The 15,207-nt window shown below is 35.1% G+C and overlaps 1 protein-coding gene across 2 annotated transcripts in view; it reads left to right on the top strand.

The window, feature by feature from the left end:
- Positions 1 to 5,115: 5,115 nt before the first annotated feature.
- The window catches only part of LOC145266598 (uncharacterized), a 47,863-nt gene continuing 37,771 nt past the window's right edge, over positions 5,116 to 15,207 (top strand). Inside the window, exons 1-3 of one of the 2 annotated variants that reach the window (XM_080122453.1) lie at positions 5,116 to 6,070; positions 8,345 to 8,463; positions 14,962 to 15,073. In XM_080122453.1, coding sequence (XP_079978579.1) covers positions 5,260 to 6,070; positions 8,345 to 8,463; positions 14,962 to 15,073 — 1,042 coding nt within the window. In that variant the 5' untranslated portion in view covers positions 5,116 to 5,259. The remainder of the gene's footprint in view (positions 6,071 to 8,344; positions 8,464 to 14,961; positions 15,074 to 15,207) is intronic. The other variant, XM_080122451.1, reaches the window with a different exon arrangement.

Below are 15,207 nucleotides of genomic sequence, written 5' to 3'. Positions count from 1 at the left end.
CCTTGACTCTAAAACCAGAGCCTAGACCATTCTTGTAATGACCTTTCCTCTGTAGATTGTGGTAAGATGTGCAGTTCTAGGAGATCCACCCTCCCAGGCTTTGCCTTCACTCTTTGAGAAAGGTTAGTTCATTGCTAATCAAGCGAGTCGCCTCTACCGGAGAATGCTGGCGGGGTTGCCCAGGCATCTTCTGCAGGGTCAGAGTACCCTCTCTTGGGGACGCTGACTTTTCAATCCCACTTTCCGAAACTGGTGTCAAATTTTCGCATTGTAGGAAAAAAAATATTTTTTACCCTAACTAAGATTCAATTCGATTTAGTTAGATTCGTATAATGTAAAGGCAGTGGAATTAGATTCGACTTTCTCCCTTCGTAGTCAGAACTGCTTACGTCACGATTTCTGGATACTTATACCTAAAAAGCACCTAGTTTTTCATCTGGCTCCTTTGTATTTGGTCGGTCCGGTCTATGAGGTGCCTTCAATAAGTTTCCAGACTTTTTTTTTTGAACAGGCATTTAAAATTGCCGTAGACTCTTGAAAATTCAACTGGTGCTACCAGATCAGGCTGTCTGAAGATATTGGCCTCCTGTGACGAAATGCACCTGACATTGATGCCTTTTGTTTTTCGACTTCCTTTTGCAAAACTTACTTATGTTCTGCAAAACCAAAACCAAGACAAGAGATGAAGAGGGAAGACAATGAGCGAAATATCTGCCTTACTTAAAGAATGCTGGTTTTATTTTTGGTTTCTTTAACACCCCCCCCACACACACACTATTTTTGCTGATGAGGAGACTTTGTTTTATAAAATCAAATGATAAAATTATTGTCCGAGGCTGTCTCAATAAAAACATCGTTTCCGAAACGATCGTACAATTTATTGATTTTGTTTGTTTTTCCTTTTGAAACCGATTTTTAATTATAAATTATGAATCATTTTACTCAATATATATATATATATATATATATATATATATATATATATATATATATATTAGCATGGATACCCAGGGTTGGCAGGGTCGACGTGAAATTCGGTTTGGCCACACCTGCTATACTAAGAATATTGACCAATTTTTCATTATTATATGTCAACTCCATCGTTACCCCAACAAAAATGTCAAAGATAAAAGAACGAATGAAAACACGAAAATGTAACCCCCTCCCCCCCGAATAAAGCAGAAATACGTGACAAACTCTCCACCAGATATTTCGGCAGAAGGGATACGAAGAGAAGCTATTGAGCACCTTTTATGACTATATTGCAGTTTAAGCGAATTTCTTTTATGCTCCTCAATCTAGAAAGATTTGTTTTATGGTTTTTTACAACGAAAACAAACAGTAGATAATTAAAGTTTCAAAAATACCAAAGTAGAATTTGTGTTAAGCGAAATACACGTTTTTATTTTATAAAAATGATGAGTTATGACTTATTGTATTACCAAAAGAAAAAAAAGATTAGTTACGATGTAAAAAAAAAAAAAAAACCTAAATGAAAGTTTTTTTTGTTGTTGTTTTTGTTTTAAATAAAGAATCGTAGTTTAGTTGATTGTTTGTTTATTTTAAAATAAAAATCCACTGGATTGCGAAATCACGGAAATTATTTTATTTGAACTGGTTCCAAAAATAATGCTTGAAAGTTTGTGTAAATTATTTTCAGTTTGATTATCCGCCGAAAAAGAAAACAAAAAGAAGAAAGTTAGTGTCTAAGGGAAATAACTAAAAAAAAAAACTGAAATCTGTTTCTAAAAAAATTGATGTTGGTAAAAATAAATTAAATTAAATATGTTCTCAATATAAATCAAATTTAAAAAATAAACTTAAATAGAACACTTAAAACAATCCCCTCACTATAGACAATAACTAACACACCGCTATTTAATAAATCGATTTCCCTTAATGTAATATGCAAATGAGGTCATCTCTTAATCGTCTATTTTGCAAGAATAATACGATATATAGGAATGAGTGAAGTATTAAAGTAATGCACCTTTTGTATATATTCATCAAATTGTGACCAAATAAACAAATAGGTAGGAATGCGAATTTAAATTTCATCACTTTAATACTTCATTATATTTTTAAAAATTATATTATATTTTTAAAATTATATTACATTTTAAAAATTATATTTTAAAAATTATATTTTAAAAATTATATTTTAAAAATATATTTAAAAAAATTATATTTTAAAAATTATATTATATTTTAAAAATTATAGTTTTAAAAATTATAGTTTTAAAAATTATATTTTAAAATTATATTTAAAAAAATTATATTTAAAAATTATATTTTTAAAATTATATTATATTTTTAAAATTATATTACATTTTAAAAATTATATTTTAAAAATTATATTTTACAAATTATATTTTAAAAATATATTTAAAAAAAATTATATTTTAAAAATTATATTATATTTTAAAAATTATATTTTAAAAATTATAGTTCTAAAAATTATATTATATTTTAAAAATCGTATTTTAAAAATTATATTATATTTTAAAAATTATATTTTAAAAATTATATTTTAAAAATTATATTACATTTTTAAAATAATATATATACCGCTCCCCATGTGGGGGTACCAAACTGGTTAAAAGAGAAAATTATTCCCAACTCGCATTTAGGTAAAAAAAAAAATTGCACTTTCGTAAATAACTGAATTCATTCAAAACATATCGCTAAAACCAAAACAAACATCTATAAGAGCAAATAGTTAATAAAACATGTTAAAAAACACCTTGAAAAAGAATTAAAAACATATTTAATTTGAAAAGGAAACATTAAATAAGTTGGTTGAGATTACTTTATAAATATTAATTCTTTAATATTTATAATGTACTTTAGTTTTACCATCTTGGATCATTTTAGTAAATTTAATTGTAATTTTTATTATATATATATATATATATATATATATATATATATATATATATATATATATATATATATATATGAGCAAATAGTTAATAAAATATGTTAAAAAACACTTTGAAATGAGTTAAAAATATATTTAATCTGAAAAGAAAACACTAGATAAATGGATAGTCCTTAATCCGCGGAGTTTCGAAGAAATACTTTCCTTCTCATCAGAGGGTAGGAATTAGCAAAATACGGGATCGGATTTTGCATGCAAAAGTATTTGATGAAACAACAAGTAATCAAAGATCTTACTTGAAAACAAAAAAAGTGAAGCAGAGGGAATATGGTAAAGAAAAAGGTGATTACACATGAATGGATAGTCTGGTGGAAGATAAAAAATCCAGTGACGGTAAAATCCAAATGTAAAACTTCAAGAAAGTAAAAAGAATTTCCATTTGTACAATTAACTCCCAGGAAATCCCATATTTGGAAGAAGATGGTCCATAATAATCCAAATGCAGAAATCCATGGAATAATTCACAAAAATGTGTACAAGGAAGAAAGAAAAGATTCCAATAATATTAATAAAAGAAAAATAAGATATGCTTTTCACTCTACTTATTATATATATATATTATTATATTTATTATATATATATATATATATATATATATATATATATATATATATATATATATTAATGATGAAAATATGGCTATTCAATTATATTTCACACTTTCTTTTTATCAATCCTTTTATTTATGAAGCTCGATGTATGTTAAATATAACTACATTTCCCCACCACCCGTGCCCCGTTGGGTTAGTATTTGTGATATATATTATTAAATATATGATTATTGACATTGATTGCTAATCATGTTTCTACCAGAAAGTATTTACTTGAAAATGGATGACGTCATAAAAGATAATAGCTTTTAGTTACTTTTGAAAAAAAAAAAAATATATAATAATAATAATTTTGTGACGTCATCCATTTTTAGGTGCCCCTGCGGCGCCAACGTTCAGACTATCCTACACATCCTTACACACTGTCCCCTAAGCAAGGCACGCTCCAATGTGGACGTAAGAGATGCCTTGGGCACTGCCCAATGTGGACCTCGAGATGAAGGGAAACGCGATGATGATGATGATGATGATGATGATGATGATGATGATGATGATGATGATTAGCCGGCGCTCTAGAGGAAGAGCAGCCTGTGCTCCCTCGACGTACATATCCCCGATGAACCCACTTAGCAACAAAATCTCACCCCTTCACTGTTGAGGTCCCTAAATGCCAGAAAGCTTTCTATTCTAATAGCTTCTTCCCTTAAACAGCTAGACTTTGGAATTCTTTTCTTTCTACCTGCTTCCCTCACTGTACGGATATGCAAAAGTTTAAATGTAATGTAAACAAACATCTTGTTAATCTTTCCTATGCATGGTTCTAAATAGTAGCCTCTCACGTTTAAGTGGCGATATGCCTTGTTAGGGATGAACGTGAGTAAACAAAAACAAAAATGCCTGGGCAGCTCTGTCGACCTTCTTCTACAGAGGTACCTTAGGCGATTAGCAATAAACTAACCCTTTCTGAAAGGGTGAGAAAGTAAAAGCCTAGGAGGGTCGACCTCTAAGAACTGCATAGCGCCAGCAACATACAGCAGCCAATTAAGAATGGAGAAGAGGTCAGTTTAAAAGTGCTCTAGATTCTCTTGGCATTGGTGCCGAAAAAAAAAAAAAAATCGGTGCTTGTGCACTTATGGAACCGTGCTATTTTAAAATAGTATTTTCTAGTTAAATAAAAGTTTTACAATATTTTTTTTTTATTAATTTGTTAACCGAAAGTACAGAATAGTTACAAAACACCCCTCTCTCCCCATGTTAAGAATGGCTATCGAAATAACGTTATTTCAGCACGGTTCAATAAGTGCACAAGTACCAAAAATTGTTTAATATTCATGCGCATTTTTTAATATGCTCTTCCCTTTCTCTTTATCCCTGTTTCTCATCTCCTCTCTCTCTCTCTCTCTCTCTCTCTCTCTCTCTCTCTCTCTCTCTCTCTCTCTCTCTCTCTCTTTCTCTCTCTTTCTCTCTCTTCCTATCTCTCACTTTCTCTCTCTCATTCTCTTCCTCTCTGTATTTTAAACACTCTCTCTGCTTTCATCTATCTCCCCCTCTCCCCCTCTCCCCCTCTCCGCCTCTCTCTCTTTCTTAATTATTTGCGTCATTCTCCTCCTCCTCCTCTCACCACTTTATTTATTTCTTCTTTTAATTTACGTCATTCACCTTTTTGTGACATCCATTTTTAAGTAAAATATATGTTGTAAAAAAAAAACAAAAAAAAAAACAAAACAAAAAAACTCAACCATTAAAAACAAAAAGAGAACAAAAAGTATGTTTCTATCAACATTAACTGGGGAATCCGACGATCTAGAAACGACCGCTAACTCCCTCATCTATCGAGTACTTCGAAGAATCTTAGACACGAACGAGTTTCAAAGAACCTTGGACCCTAAGGACTATCCGTTAGCGTCGGGGATATGCTCCCCTTCGTCGCCGAGTCTTCTCTGTTCACTGAGCGAAGAATCCATTGAGTTTACGTCGCCTCCTGTCGTCGGAATTGACCGTTACTCTCTGGGGATCAGTATGGACGACGTCATGTCAAGGCTCATTGATACGGTATCAAACGACATGGAAACGGCTAGTTCAACAAACGAGAACGAGTTTTCAACCGACATAGTTTCAAACGAAGAAGAGGCAATGGGGGACAATGACGACATTGACCAATCAGAGACAGAGTTCTGCAGGATAGACAACATGGCGGCAGTGACTGGGAAGGCAACCGACAAAACTGATTTACGTCGGGACGGAAACGAGATGCCCGCTTTAAGACGTTCGCTTTCTGAATCGACGCTGAGTCACGCCAAAGACAGAGACGTTCTCGTGGGGAAAATGACGGACAAACACGCGAGAGAAAGTCTGTATTTTTTGAGGTCCGATTTCGACAAGCTTTCCAACGAAAGCGAGGCTATAATCACGAAATGTATGGATCATTTCTGCAACTTTTTCAAATTTGCAGACGACGAATCGGTGGTGACCGTTAAGGAGCACTCGAGGGAGTCGATGGCTAAGAGTATTGAAGAATTTACGAACATCATAAGAAATGGATTCCAGGAATACAACAATACGTTGAAATGTATCACCGGTAAGTATGATCCGGCGGTTAATCACCTATGTTACCATGCTGTTTTTTTTTTTAAATCATAATTTCAAGTTAAATTCAAGTTTTACGATTTTTTTTAAAATTAAATTTTTAGGCGAAAGTACAGAATAGTTACAAAACAACCTCCCATCCACATGTTAAGAATGGGTTTCTAAATAATAACGTTATTATTTTAGCACGGTAGCATAAGTGCATAAGTACCTTGGATTCTTCTGTTTTAATCGGGCGCTTCTTCGTTATAAAAGTGAAATTCGAAAATCGAAATGTTGAATTTCATTATATACAATGTGGAATGATAAAATTGTCGCAATAGAAAAGACGACATGACTCCAGTTTTCTTTTCTTGTTGCAGACCATCTACTAGTTGGGCAGTTATGTACAAATCCCAAGAGTGATTGGAGCCTTCTATCATGTCTGAAAGTACCACAATATTCAACGAGTGAGATCGGAGATGTGCCTCTGTACAACTCATGCTCTCTACCGATCCAGATGTGAGAACCCTAAAAATGCAAATCTAGGCAGTTGAACACTTGAGGACACAGCTCAATGAAGTTTCCGGCCACGGTTATGGTCTTTGGTGTGGCTTCAAGTAAAGACCACATCATGCCACCTCACATCTGCAAAGTTGGCTTGAAAGTCAACACCAAAGTGTACCTGGATGTAATGAAGAGTGTGGTGATCCCCTAGTGCAATCAAATGGCCCCTGGCAGACCATGGGTCTGGCAGCAAGATTCAGTTCCGACCCACAAGTCCAAAGAAACCGAGGCTTGGTTTCAGAAAGAGTGCTACGACTTTATACCCTTCCTTTACTGCTCCCCCTCCTCCCCCAACCTGGACCCGCTGGACTATTTCGTTTGGTCATACGTCGACAAAATCACCAACCTGACCTCCAACAAAACCAAAGCCAGCCTGATTGCCGCCATCTGCCGAATATTCACTGAGCTTCGGCCGGCGCTGGTGGAAAAGTAAATTTGTTAACGTTGGACTTGAAGACATCCAAGTTGTAGTCAGGTGGGAAGCAGGCAGACGGAACAGAGTTCTACAGGCGTACAGTTCTAAGAAAGAAGCTTTGTTTGTGGAATCCACGTTTTGATTTAGGCACAGATAAAGTGTGGGGAAAATTTTTCACAATGGATTCAGCTAGACGGGTGTTTTTCGTGAAAGATTGGCGAGGGGGGGACCAGAGATTGGAGTTCAGACGAGCACCTGCCATGGAAATAACGATAAAACAAGCATAGGCTCGCAACATTATATATATAGAACATTAGTAAAAGTCTACGAATTAGGCTTACTTATCAGACAGAATGTCTACAACCGTATTACGGACTTTTCTTATCATTGTGAATTTTGCAACTTCGACATTCAGCCTATTTACGTTGCTACCAATTTTTTAGCGCCATGAGGTCCAATGGAACATGGCTAAATTCATCTTTCCCTGCAAGAGACTACGACAGCATTGCAGAATGCAAAAGGACTCAAACTACCTCTTCATTGAAGCAAACTACCAGCTCCAAGTTGGACGCAAGATGGGCGCACTATTTTGCAATAATATCCTGTGTATCAGTATAGCTTATCTTGAATTTTACAGGTAGGGTTTGTTGTTTTGGTTGGTTTGTTGTTTTGGTTGGTTTGTTGTTTTGGTTGGTTGGTTTTGTTTTACAGCATATGAACACTTTTCAGATTATTTAATGCCGAATCCAGTTATTTTGAGGAAAAACTTTTTTAATAGAATATATTTGTTTTTGTAAAGTCGGTTTCTATTTAACCTATAGTTGGGACCCTAACAGCTACTACCACTCCGGGTCAGAGTGGACCTGGAAGCAATGGTAATTAAAGGGTGGCTCAACACTCCCCAAAGCCCGCAAGCTGGGGCCTCACCATCGGATATAGTTTTAGGTCATATCCAGGCTCGATTTGTTCTTTTGCAATTGTCTCATTTCTTGCCTTCAACAGAGCGCATCGAACATGTTAGATAAAAATCTTGACATAAAATAATTCCTGCATTACACAAACTTATTTTTCTCATCTCATATCACCCACAAACACTATTTAGTGACTTTACCAGATAAACAACTTGGTAAAAATAGTAACCCTTACGTCTCAAGTGGCAACATGCCTTGTTTCAGGTGGGAAAGATTTTTTTTTTTAAAGTTAAAAAGAAAAAAAAAGAAAACAGAACAAAACAAGGCAAACAAAAAAGATATTTTATTTAAATTTGTATATTTTCTTGTTTGTCTTTTCTTTTCATTCCGCTAGTTTCTACCTACCGAATGGGAAAAGCAAGCGCAATGGCTGACAATGAGTCCCTGCGAAGACAAATCCACCAAAAGGACATTTTGCTGAATCACTTTCGCGAGGAAAACATGCGGATAACAGTGCGTACGGCTTTTGAAATTTGATAGTTTTACGGCATATCAACCCTTTTTGTTGTTCTTTAGCTATTTATGCAGAATAAAAACCGTGCTATGGTCGGGATCGTCCGGGGAGTTTACGGAAACTGCCAAAAGGTACAAAACAAAAGTTTCATAAATATAATTTTTCTGGGTTTTTTTTTTGTTTTTTTTTTGCGCAAGCGCTGGCCAATTTTTTGCAATGAAAAATATAGTGTTTCTGTCAGTACGAAACTAATTCAATGAAAAATTAATTGAAAAATTAATTGAAAAATTAAATATAATTTCAACGAAAAATTATTTGAAATGTAAAAACAATTTCAACGGAAAATTAAAAGTAAAAATAATTTCAACGAAAACATAATGGAAAAATAAAAATAATTGAAAAATAAAAATAATTTCAACGAAACATTAATTCAAAATAAAAAAATTCAACAAAAAATTAATTGAAAAATAAAATAATTTCAATGAAAAATTAATTGAAAAATAAAATAATTTCAACGAAAAATTAATTGAAAATAACAAATAATTTCAACGAAAAATTAATTGAAAATAACAAATAATTTAACCGAAAAATTAATTGAAAAATAAAATAATTTCAACGAAAAATAATTTGAAAATAACAAATAATTTAAACGAAAAATTAATCGAAAAAAAGTAATTTTAGCAGAAAATTATTTAAGAATAAAAACAATTTCCATTAAAAATTAATTGAAAAACGTAAACAATATTCTTAAATAATCATTGGATGATTTTTACAAAACTTTTAGAAAATTAATATTCAAATCAAAAAAGAATTCACTATGAATTTCAAGAAATTTATTTTTTGAATAGCAACTGATAGAAAACATTTTTTTTTTTTTTTAAATATTTTTATAAGTTTTTTGGTTTGTTTGTTCAAATCAATATAAATGTTTAGACTTTTTCATAATAAACCAATGTTTTCTTTATGATTTTTAAAAAAAGTTAGGGTTAAGGCGATCAGTGGTTTATCGGTACTTTCCGGCGTTTTCCGTAAACCGAAAGGACGATTCTGATGATAACATGGCCCTTATACTGTATTAGAACTGTTATTTAATGACGAAAAACATTTTTTTGTTTTACATTCAGAAAGGTGTTTTGAGAGTTACAGGAGATTCTGGTTTTATTGAGATATGTAATATGATAGAAACACAGACGTGTTTAGATTATCTAATATATAAAAGGCTATATCTCTGTCTGTCTCCATATTTTCAAACTCTATCTCTTCCGAAACTAAAAGTCACAGAGCGGCACTATGGGCCTCAACTGATTAGATTGTTTTTATTAACCATTCTTTTACAGATCTTTAGTCGATTAAAATAGTTTTACAGGGGTCAAAAATTGGTCAAAATTGAAAAAAATCGTTATACATTTTGTGCATTCATCTTAGTTTATTTTTAATTTTTAACTTTTAATCAGTTCATATGTCTCGTTGATACAGTGGTAACATAACCAGCTTTGAATGTTACAGTTTTTCTTTCGGTTTCAATTCTAACTGATGGCACCCAAATGTTTTTTTTTTTTTACTTTTGAAATCACGACACTATAATAATAATATATACAAAATCTGGATAAATTCAAATATCATATTTAAGCGTATTTTACGACCGGACACCCCCACCCCACTCGCTAATTAGATTTATAAAGAACTAGGCCGCCCAGCCTTGCCTGGTCGTAAAATACACTTTCATATGATATTATAATACATGCAGATTTCGTATTTATTATTACGAAGCCAATTCTCTATTGGTTATTATATTGTACCTAATATATAGAAGTGGGCGCCTGGCATGGTTTGGTCGTAAAATATAATTATTATATTGTACCCAATATATAGAAGTTATTTCGAAAGTTAAACAAAAATGCCTTATCTTACCATCTGAGCGAGGTCCATACGCATATAAAACTTAAAAAATAACATTGTTAAAGGTATAAATGTATATTTGCACATTTTTTTTTTTTTTAATTTTTTTTTATTACATTTTCACCCCAAACAAGGCAAATTGCCACTTTGGTGTAGGGGGCTACTATCAGGGGCAACAACTACTGGGGTACTATGTAGGGATTTGGGCAGCAAGATGTCGGTTCACGTTACACTTGAACTTCTTCACGTCAGTACTGTTGGGGAAGCAGGGACCTGGAATGGAATTCCAGAGTCTAGCGGTTCTGGGGAAGAAACTATTAAAGTAAAAAGATCTTTTACATCTAGGGATCTCTACAGTGTTGGGGTGGGATTTAGCAGCCTGTCGGGTTTGTCGAGGGTGCTCACGTCGTGGGGGCACAAGTGATTGCAGTTCGTCAGAGCATTCACCACTAAAATACTTGTAGAAAAGGCAGAGGGATGCAACATTTCGTTGATGGGACAGAGGCTGAAGCTTAGATGCCAGTTCAGGGCCTATCAGGTTTGCGACTCTCTTTTGAACCTTGTCAAGGAGCGAGAGACTAGTAGCAGATGCACCAGCCCAGATGTGACAGCAATACTCCATACATGGGCGAATGGTGGCCTTATAGAGGTACAGGATACTTTCGGGTGTTAGTAGTTGTCTAGCATGGTAGAGAGAGCCCACCTTTCTTGCAGCAGCCCTGGCAATGCCTTCAATGTAATTGTTCTAACTCATGTTTCCTGTGAACGTTAGGCCAAGGAGTTTGAAAGATGTACTCTCAGATAAAGAGTCGTTGGCCATTGCTATAGGTGGTAGAGAGGGTTTCTTGTAATTATTGAATGAAACTAGTTTAGTCTTGGCAGCATTGAACGTGACCAACCACTTTTGTCCTCATTCCATCACAGATTGGAGGTCTTCCTCTAGTGTTTCTGCCATTTCTTTAGAAATGTGTTCATTCGTCTTCCTGTCGTGCCTGCTATAGAGTGTAGTGTCATCACCATCTCAGAGGCAATTTTGTCGGGGAGGTCATTTATGAATATCAGGAACAATAGAGATCCAAGGATAGAACCCTGGGGCACTCTCGCATTTATATCATATTGTTTAGATGTACGACCGTCGAGGACAACCTGGATTTTTCTTTTATCTAAGAAGGATTTAATTATGTTAAGTACTCTTCCAGTGATACCATATGTGATTTTCCTGAGAAGACCTTCATGCCATACCCTGTCAAAAGCCTTTGATATATCTAGAGCTACCGCTCTTCCCTACCCCTGCATAGAATATCACGTTTAGTCGACTTACGTCTGCCCAATTTAATTTTTTTTTTTCAATTTTGGCCCCTTTAGCAGCTATTTTTGCCGGCTAAAAACTAAATCGAATTTGTTCCACAATTCCACATTTCCTATAAATCAACTGCCAAGTCTGTAGATCCAAAATTGGCAGAATAGTTTGATAGACACCGTTCCGCACACAGACAGAATGGTAAGGTCATTTATATATATATATATATATATAGATAGATAGATAGATAGATAGATTAGCTGTAGTTACTCGTGTTACTTAAGTGACGTGTGATGTTGAGAAAACATCAAATGTATTGCACAAATTCAGGATCTGGGCAAAGGCAGATGTTAAATTCGACGTAATTCAATCAAAACAAAGGACACGGTTGACATTCCGATTGAAGAATCAGGGGGCATGGTGTAACATGGCAGTTATGCTTGAATGGTGTTTGTTACAGTTCAAACCTCTCTCGAACCTCCACGCCGTCTTGTACCGTCAAAAAGGAACAAACAAACAAAAATAAATCTGGCTCGGCTTTATTTTTGTTTTAGCAAAAAGGCATTTGTTACTGGTACTTTCCCAAACAATGCCTGCGTCTTACGTCTGCCATGAGATTAACAAAACCCTGTCATCTCGACACCAGCTTAAAAGTCTCTCGCCACCATCATGAGATCACATGTCCATCTCGCTTGGCATACACTTTTCTTCTTTGACCTCACGCTGACTATGGCCAGCCGTTTCTTGCCTTCGACTTTGCATGTCCATCTTCTCTGGCCCGGACTTTGCTTCTCCTGCCCGACTACTTGGGAGTTACCACTTATCAAGCCCCAAGGCCACTCGAGGATAAGGGTTAATGAATGTAAGGTGGTAGTATAATAATCGTTAATTGTGTAAATTGGGTAGAATTTGATTATTTATGAAGACGACTCAACAAGAACTTGTTTACATTGGATTTGAAAGTTACCATGTTGTATTCAACTGGGAAGCAGGCCAGTGGAACAGTGTCCCACAGATGGGCAGTTCTAGAAAAGAAGCTTTATTCATGGAATCTGCATTTAAAATTAGCCACAGTTAAAGAGTGGGGGAAATCATATACAGTGGTTGTAGCTAGTCGGGTGTTTTTATTGAAAGTTTGTCAAGAGGGAACCATAGATTGCTATGAAAATAACAATAGAGCAGAAACAGACTCGCAACATCTCTTTTGTGGGGAAGAAAAAAGGGCATCACTTACTAGATTTCGAAGTCAGTTTTGAACTCTATCAAGGCAGGGTAGGTGTGCCAAGCAGCTTCTGCCCAGATGTGGCAACAGTATTCCATTGTAGGGCAGTACCTGGCTCTTGTACAGATAGAGGATTGCATCATCAGTGAGATACCTACTGGAGCAGTAGAGTGATCCAACCATTTTTCCAGTAATATTGGTAACAGATTTGATGTATGTGTTCCATTTCAGATCAGGAGTGAAAATCAGTTCCAGAAGCTTGTCAAAACATGGAGCTTCCCCGAGACGAGACCCATTCATTTCAATTAGTCAGTCTTTGAAAGCACTGTCCAGAGCATTACTAAAGCCATCTCTTCTGTACTCTCCTAGTCAGAGTTCAGAAGAAGTATCCAGAAAAAACATTTTTTTCTGGGCTCTCCTAGTCAGTGTTCGAAAGTGATCTTTGAATTACTGCTAAGACCATCTCTTCTGGGCTCTCTTAGTAGAAAAGTTTAGAAGTAGTTTCTGGAGTGTTATGAAAACTATTGTGACGGTACCACAAGCCTGTTTCTTGACGAGAACCTCCCTGTATGGTACCAAGGTTGGAGTTCTCAGAGAAAATCCCAAGGCCGGGCACACGTTTTAAGAAAAAGAAAAGTTTGATGGGTACCGACTGCAAATTATGCGGTCTCTATGGTACAGTGTCCAGGTTCAGACCAGAATCGTCGTGGAATATACTCGAGGCATCCACGGGCGGCAATGTAAGGCAAACAAAAGAGACACAAGTCGACACGGGTATGAGAGTTATTAAATCAACAATTTATTTAAACAAATTGAACCGGGTAAAATGTAACTACGAAAACAGAACATGCAACTGAAATCATAACTGAAATAACATGAAAAAAAAAAAGAATAAAAGAATATATACATGCAGACAATGATTTGGGACAAGAGGGGGGTGATATTTCGATTGTCTTAGGAAGGTTCTTTTTGTTCTCTTCGATGAGAATCAATGAGATATGAGTGATACTCAGAGAGGGGGGGTCACACTGAAAGTCTCAAGATATAGAGATAGTTTTTCCCTCTTTCCTCTATTTTTTTTTTCTTTTCTTTCCCCCCTTTTTTCCCCTTCTTCCTTTTTTTCTTTTTTTTTTATAGTCAATGATATGTTACTTATGGGCCGATCAACAGGGGGGGGGGATTCAGCATTTAGGAAAAAACCTTAGTTCGAGGGTTGCTTTTCTTTTCCCCATTTTTTTTTCTTTTTCCTTTTTTTTCATGGGGCATTCAACAGTTCTCATAATTGATCGAGCAAAAACAACTTAGAAAGAGTTACTTAACTTCTTTTGTTGAGTCGACGTTCAATTCACCCGAAGCTTCTTTCCCTTTTATGAGGTGCTGGTTTGAAGGATCGATTCTCGTAAATTCCAATCCATTTATGCTAAGGTGGATATATGTTATTCCTTATCAGCACGGCGTGAATTCCAATCGATTAGTGCCAAGGTGGGTATATATTGTTCCTTTGTGGCACGATACGAGTCGACGAGATGTTTTTCTTTTTTTTTTTTCACCATGCGAATCAACCGCGGTGTTTCCATTTTTCGAGCAGAATGCCCCCACACATGTTTCCGTGTCCACCGCCTTCGTCGAACTGCTTTGATTCTCCCGCGTTTTTCTTGTTGGCGACAGTTGAAGGTCATTGCGTGGGTGTAGAAATCTAGGTCGCTCGGCCAGCCTCATTTTGACTCCGTCTGCTAAGGATTGGGTGTGGGAAGGGGTGTCTGCTTAATTGATATATATGAAGGGTGTGAAAATGTTTCTCTTAACACTATCTTTTCTGGGTTCTTCTAGTCGGAGAGTTTGGAAGTAGTCTTCAAAGTGCTGCTAAAACAATCTTTTATGGCTATTCATTGGTGAGGAGTTTGGAAGTGGTTTCTGAAGCCATCTCTTCTGGGTTTTCCTAGTTAGACGATTTCAAACTAAATAAAATTGGCTTTGTACATACATGTGCATATGGTCAAAGAAAAAAAAAATGATGCATTATTTTGTGTTATTTATGAGTCTTTAAGTGACATTCTTTATTCATTTCGTTGTTAGCATATCATGATGAAAAAGGAACAAGACTGGACTCGTCTAAAGGCAAAACTTTACAAGGAAATCTCAAACTTGAGGATAGAGACAACAAAACCATGGAAAAACTGGCTTTCTGGTAAAATGTTTCACATCTATATAATTGAGCGTTTTTTATCTTTCTATTTCTCTACTGCTTACCTATAGGCTCCAAAACTATTTGAAAGAATTGTACTATTTTTATGTTGGATTATTTTGGCTTGTATTTTCAAA

This window comes from Euprymna scolopes, chromosome 41 (genome assembly GCF_053919585.1).
Source record: "Euprymna scolopes isolate OS-2025 chromosome 41, ASM5391958v1, whole genome shotgun sequence".
NCBI classification, from domain to species: domain Eukaryota; kingdom Metazoa; phylum Mollusca; class Cephalopoda; order Sepiida; family Sepiolidae; genus Euprymna; species Euprymna scolopes.
This window is presented reverse-complemented; position numbering and strand designations above follow the sequence as displayed.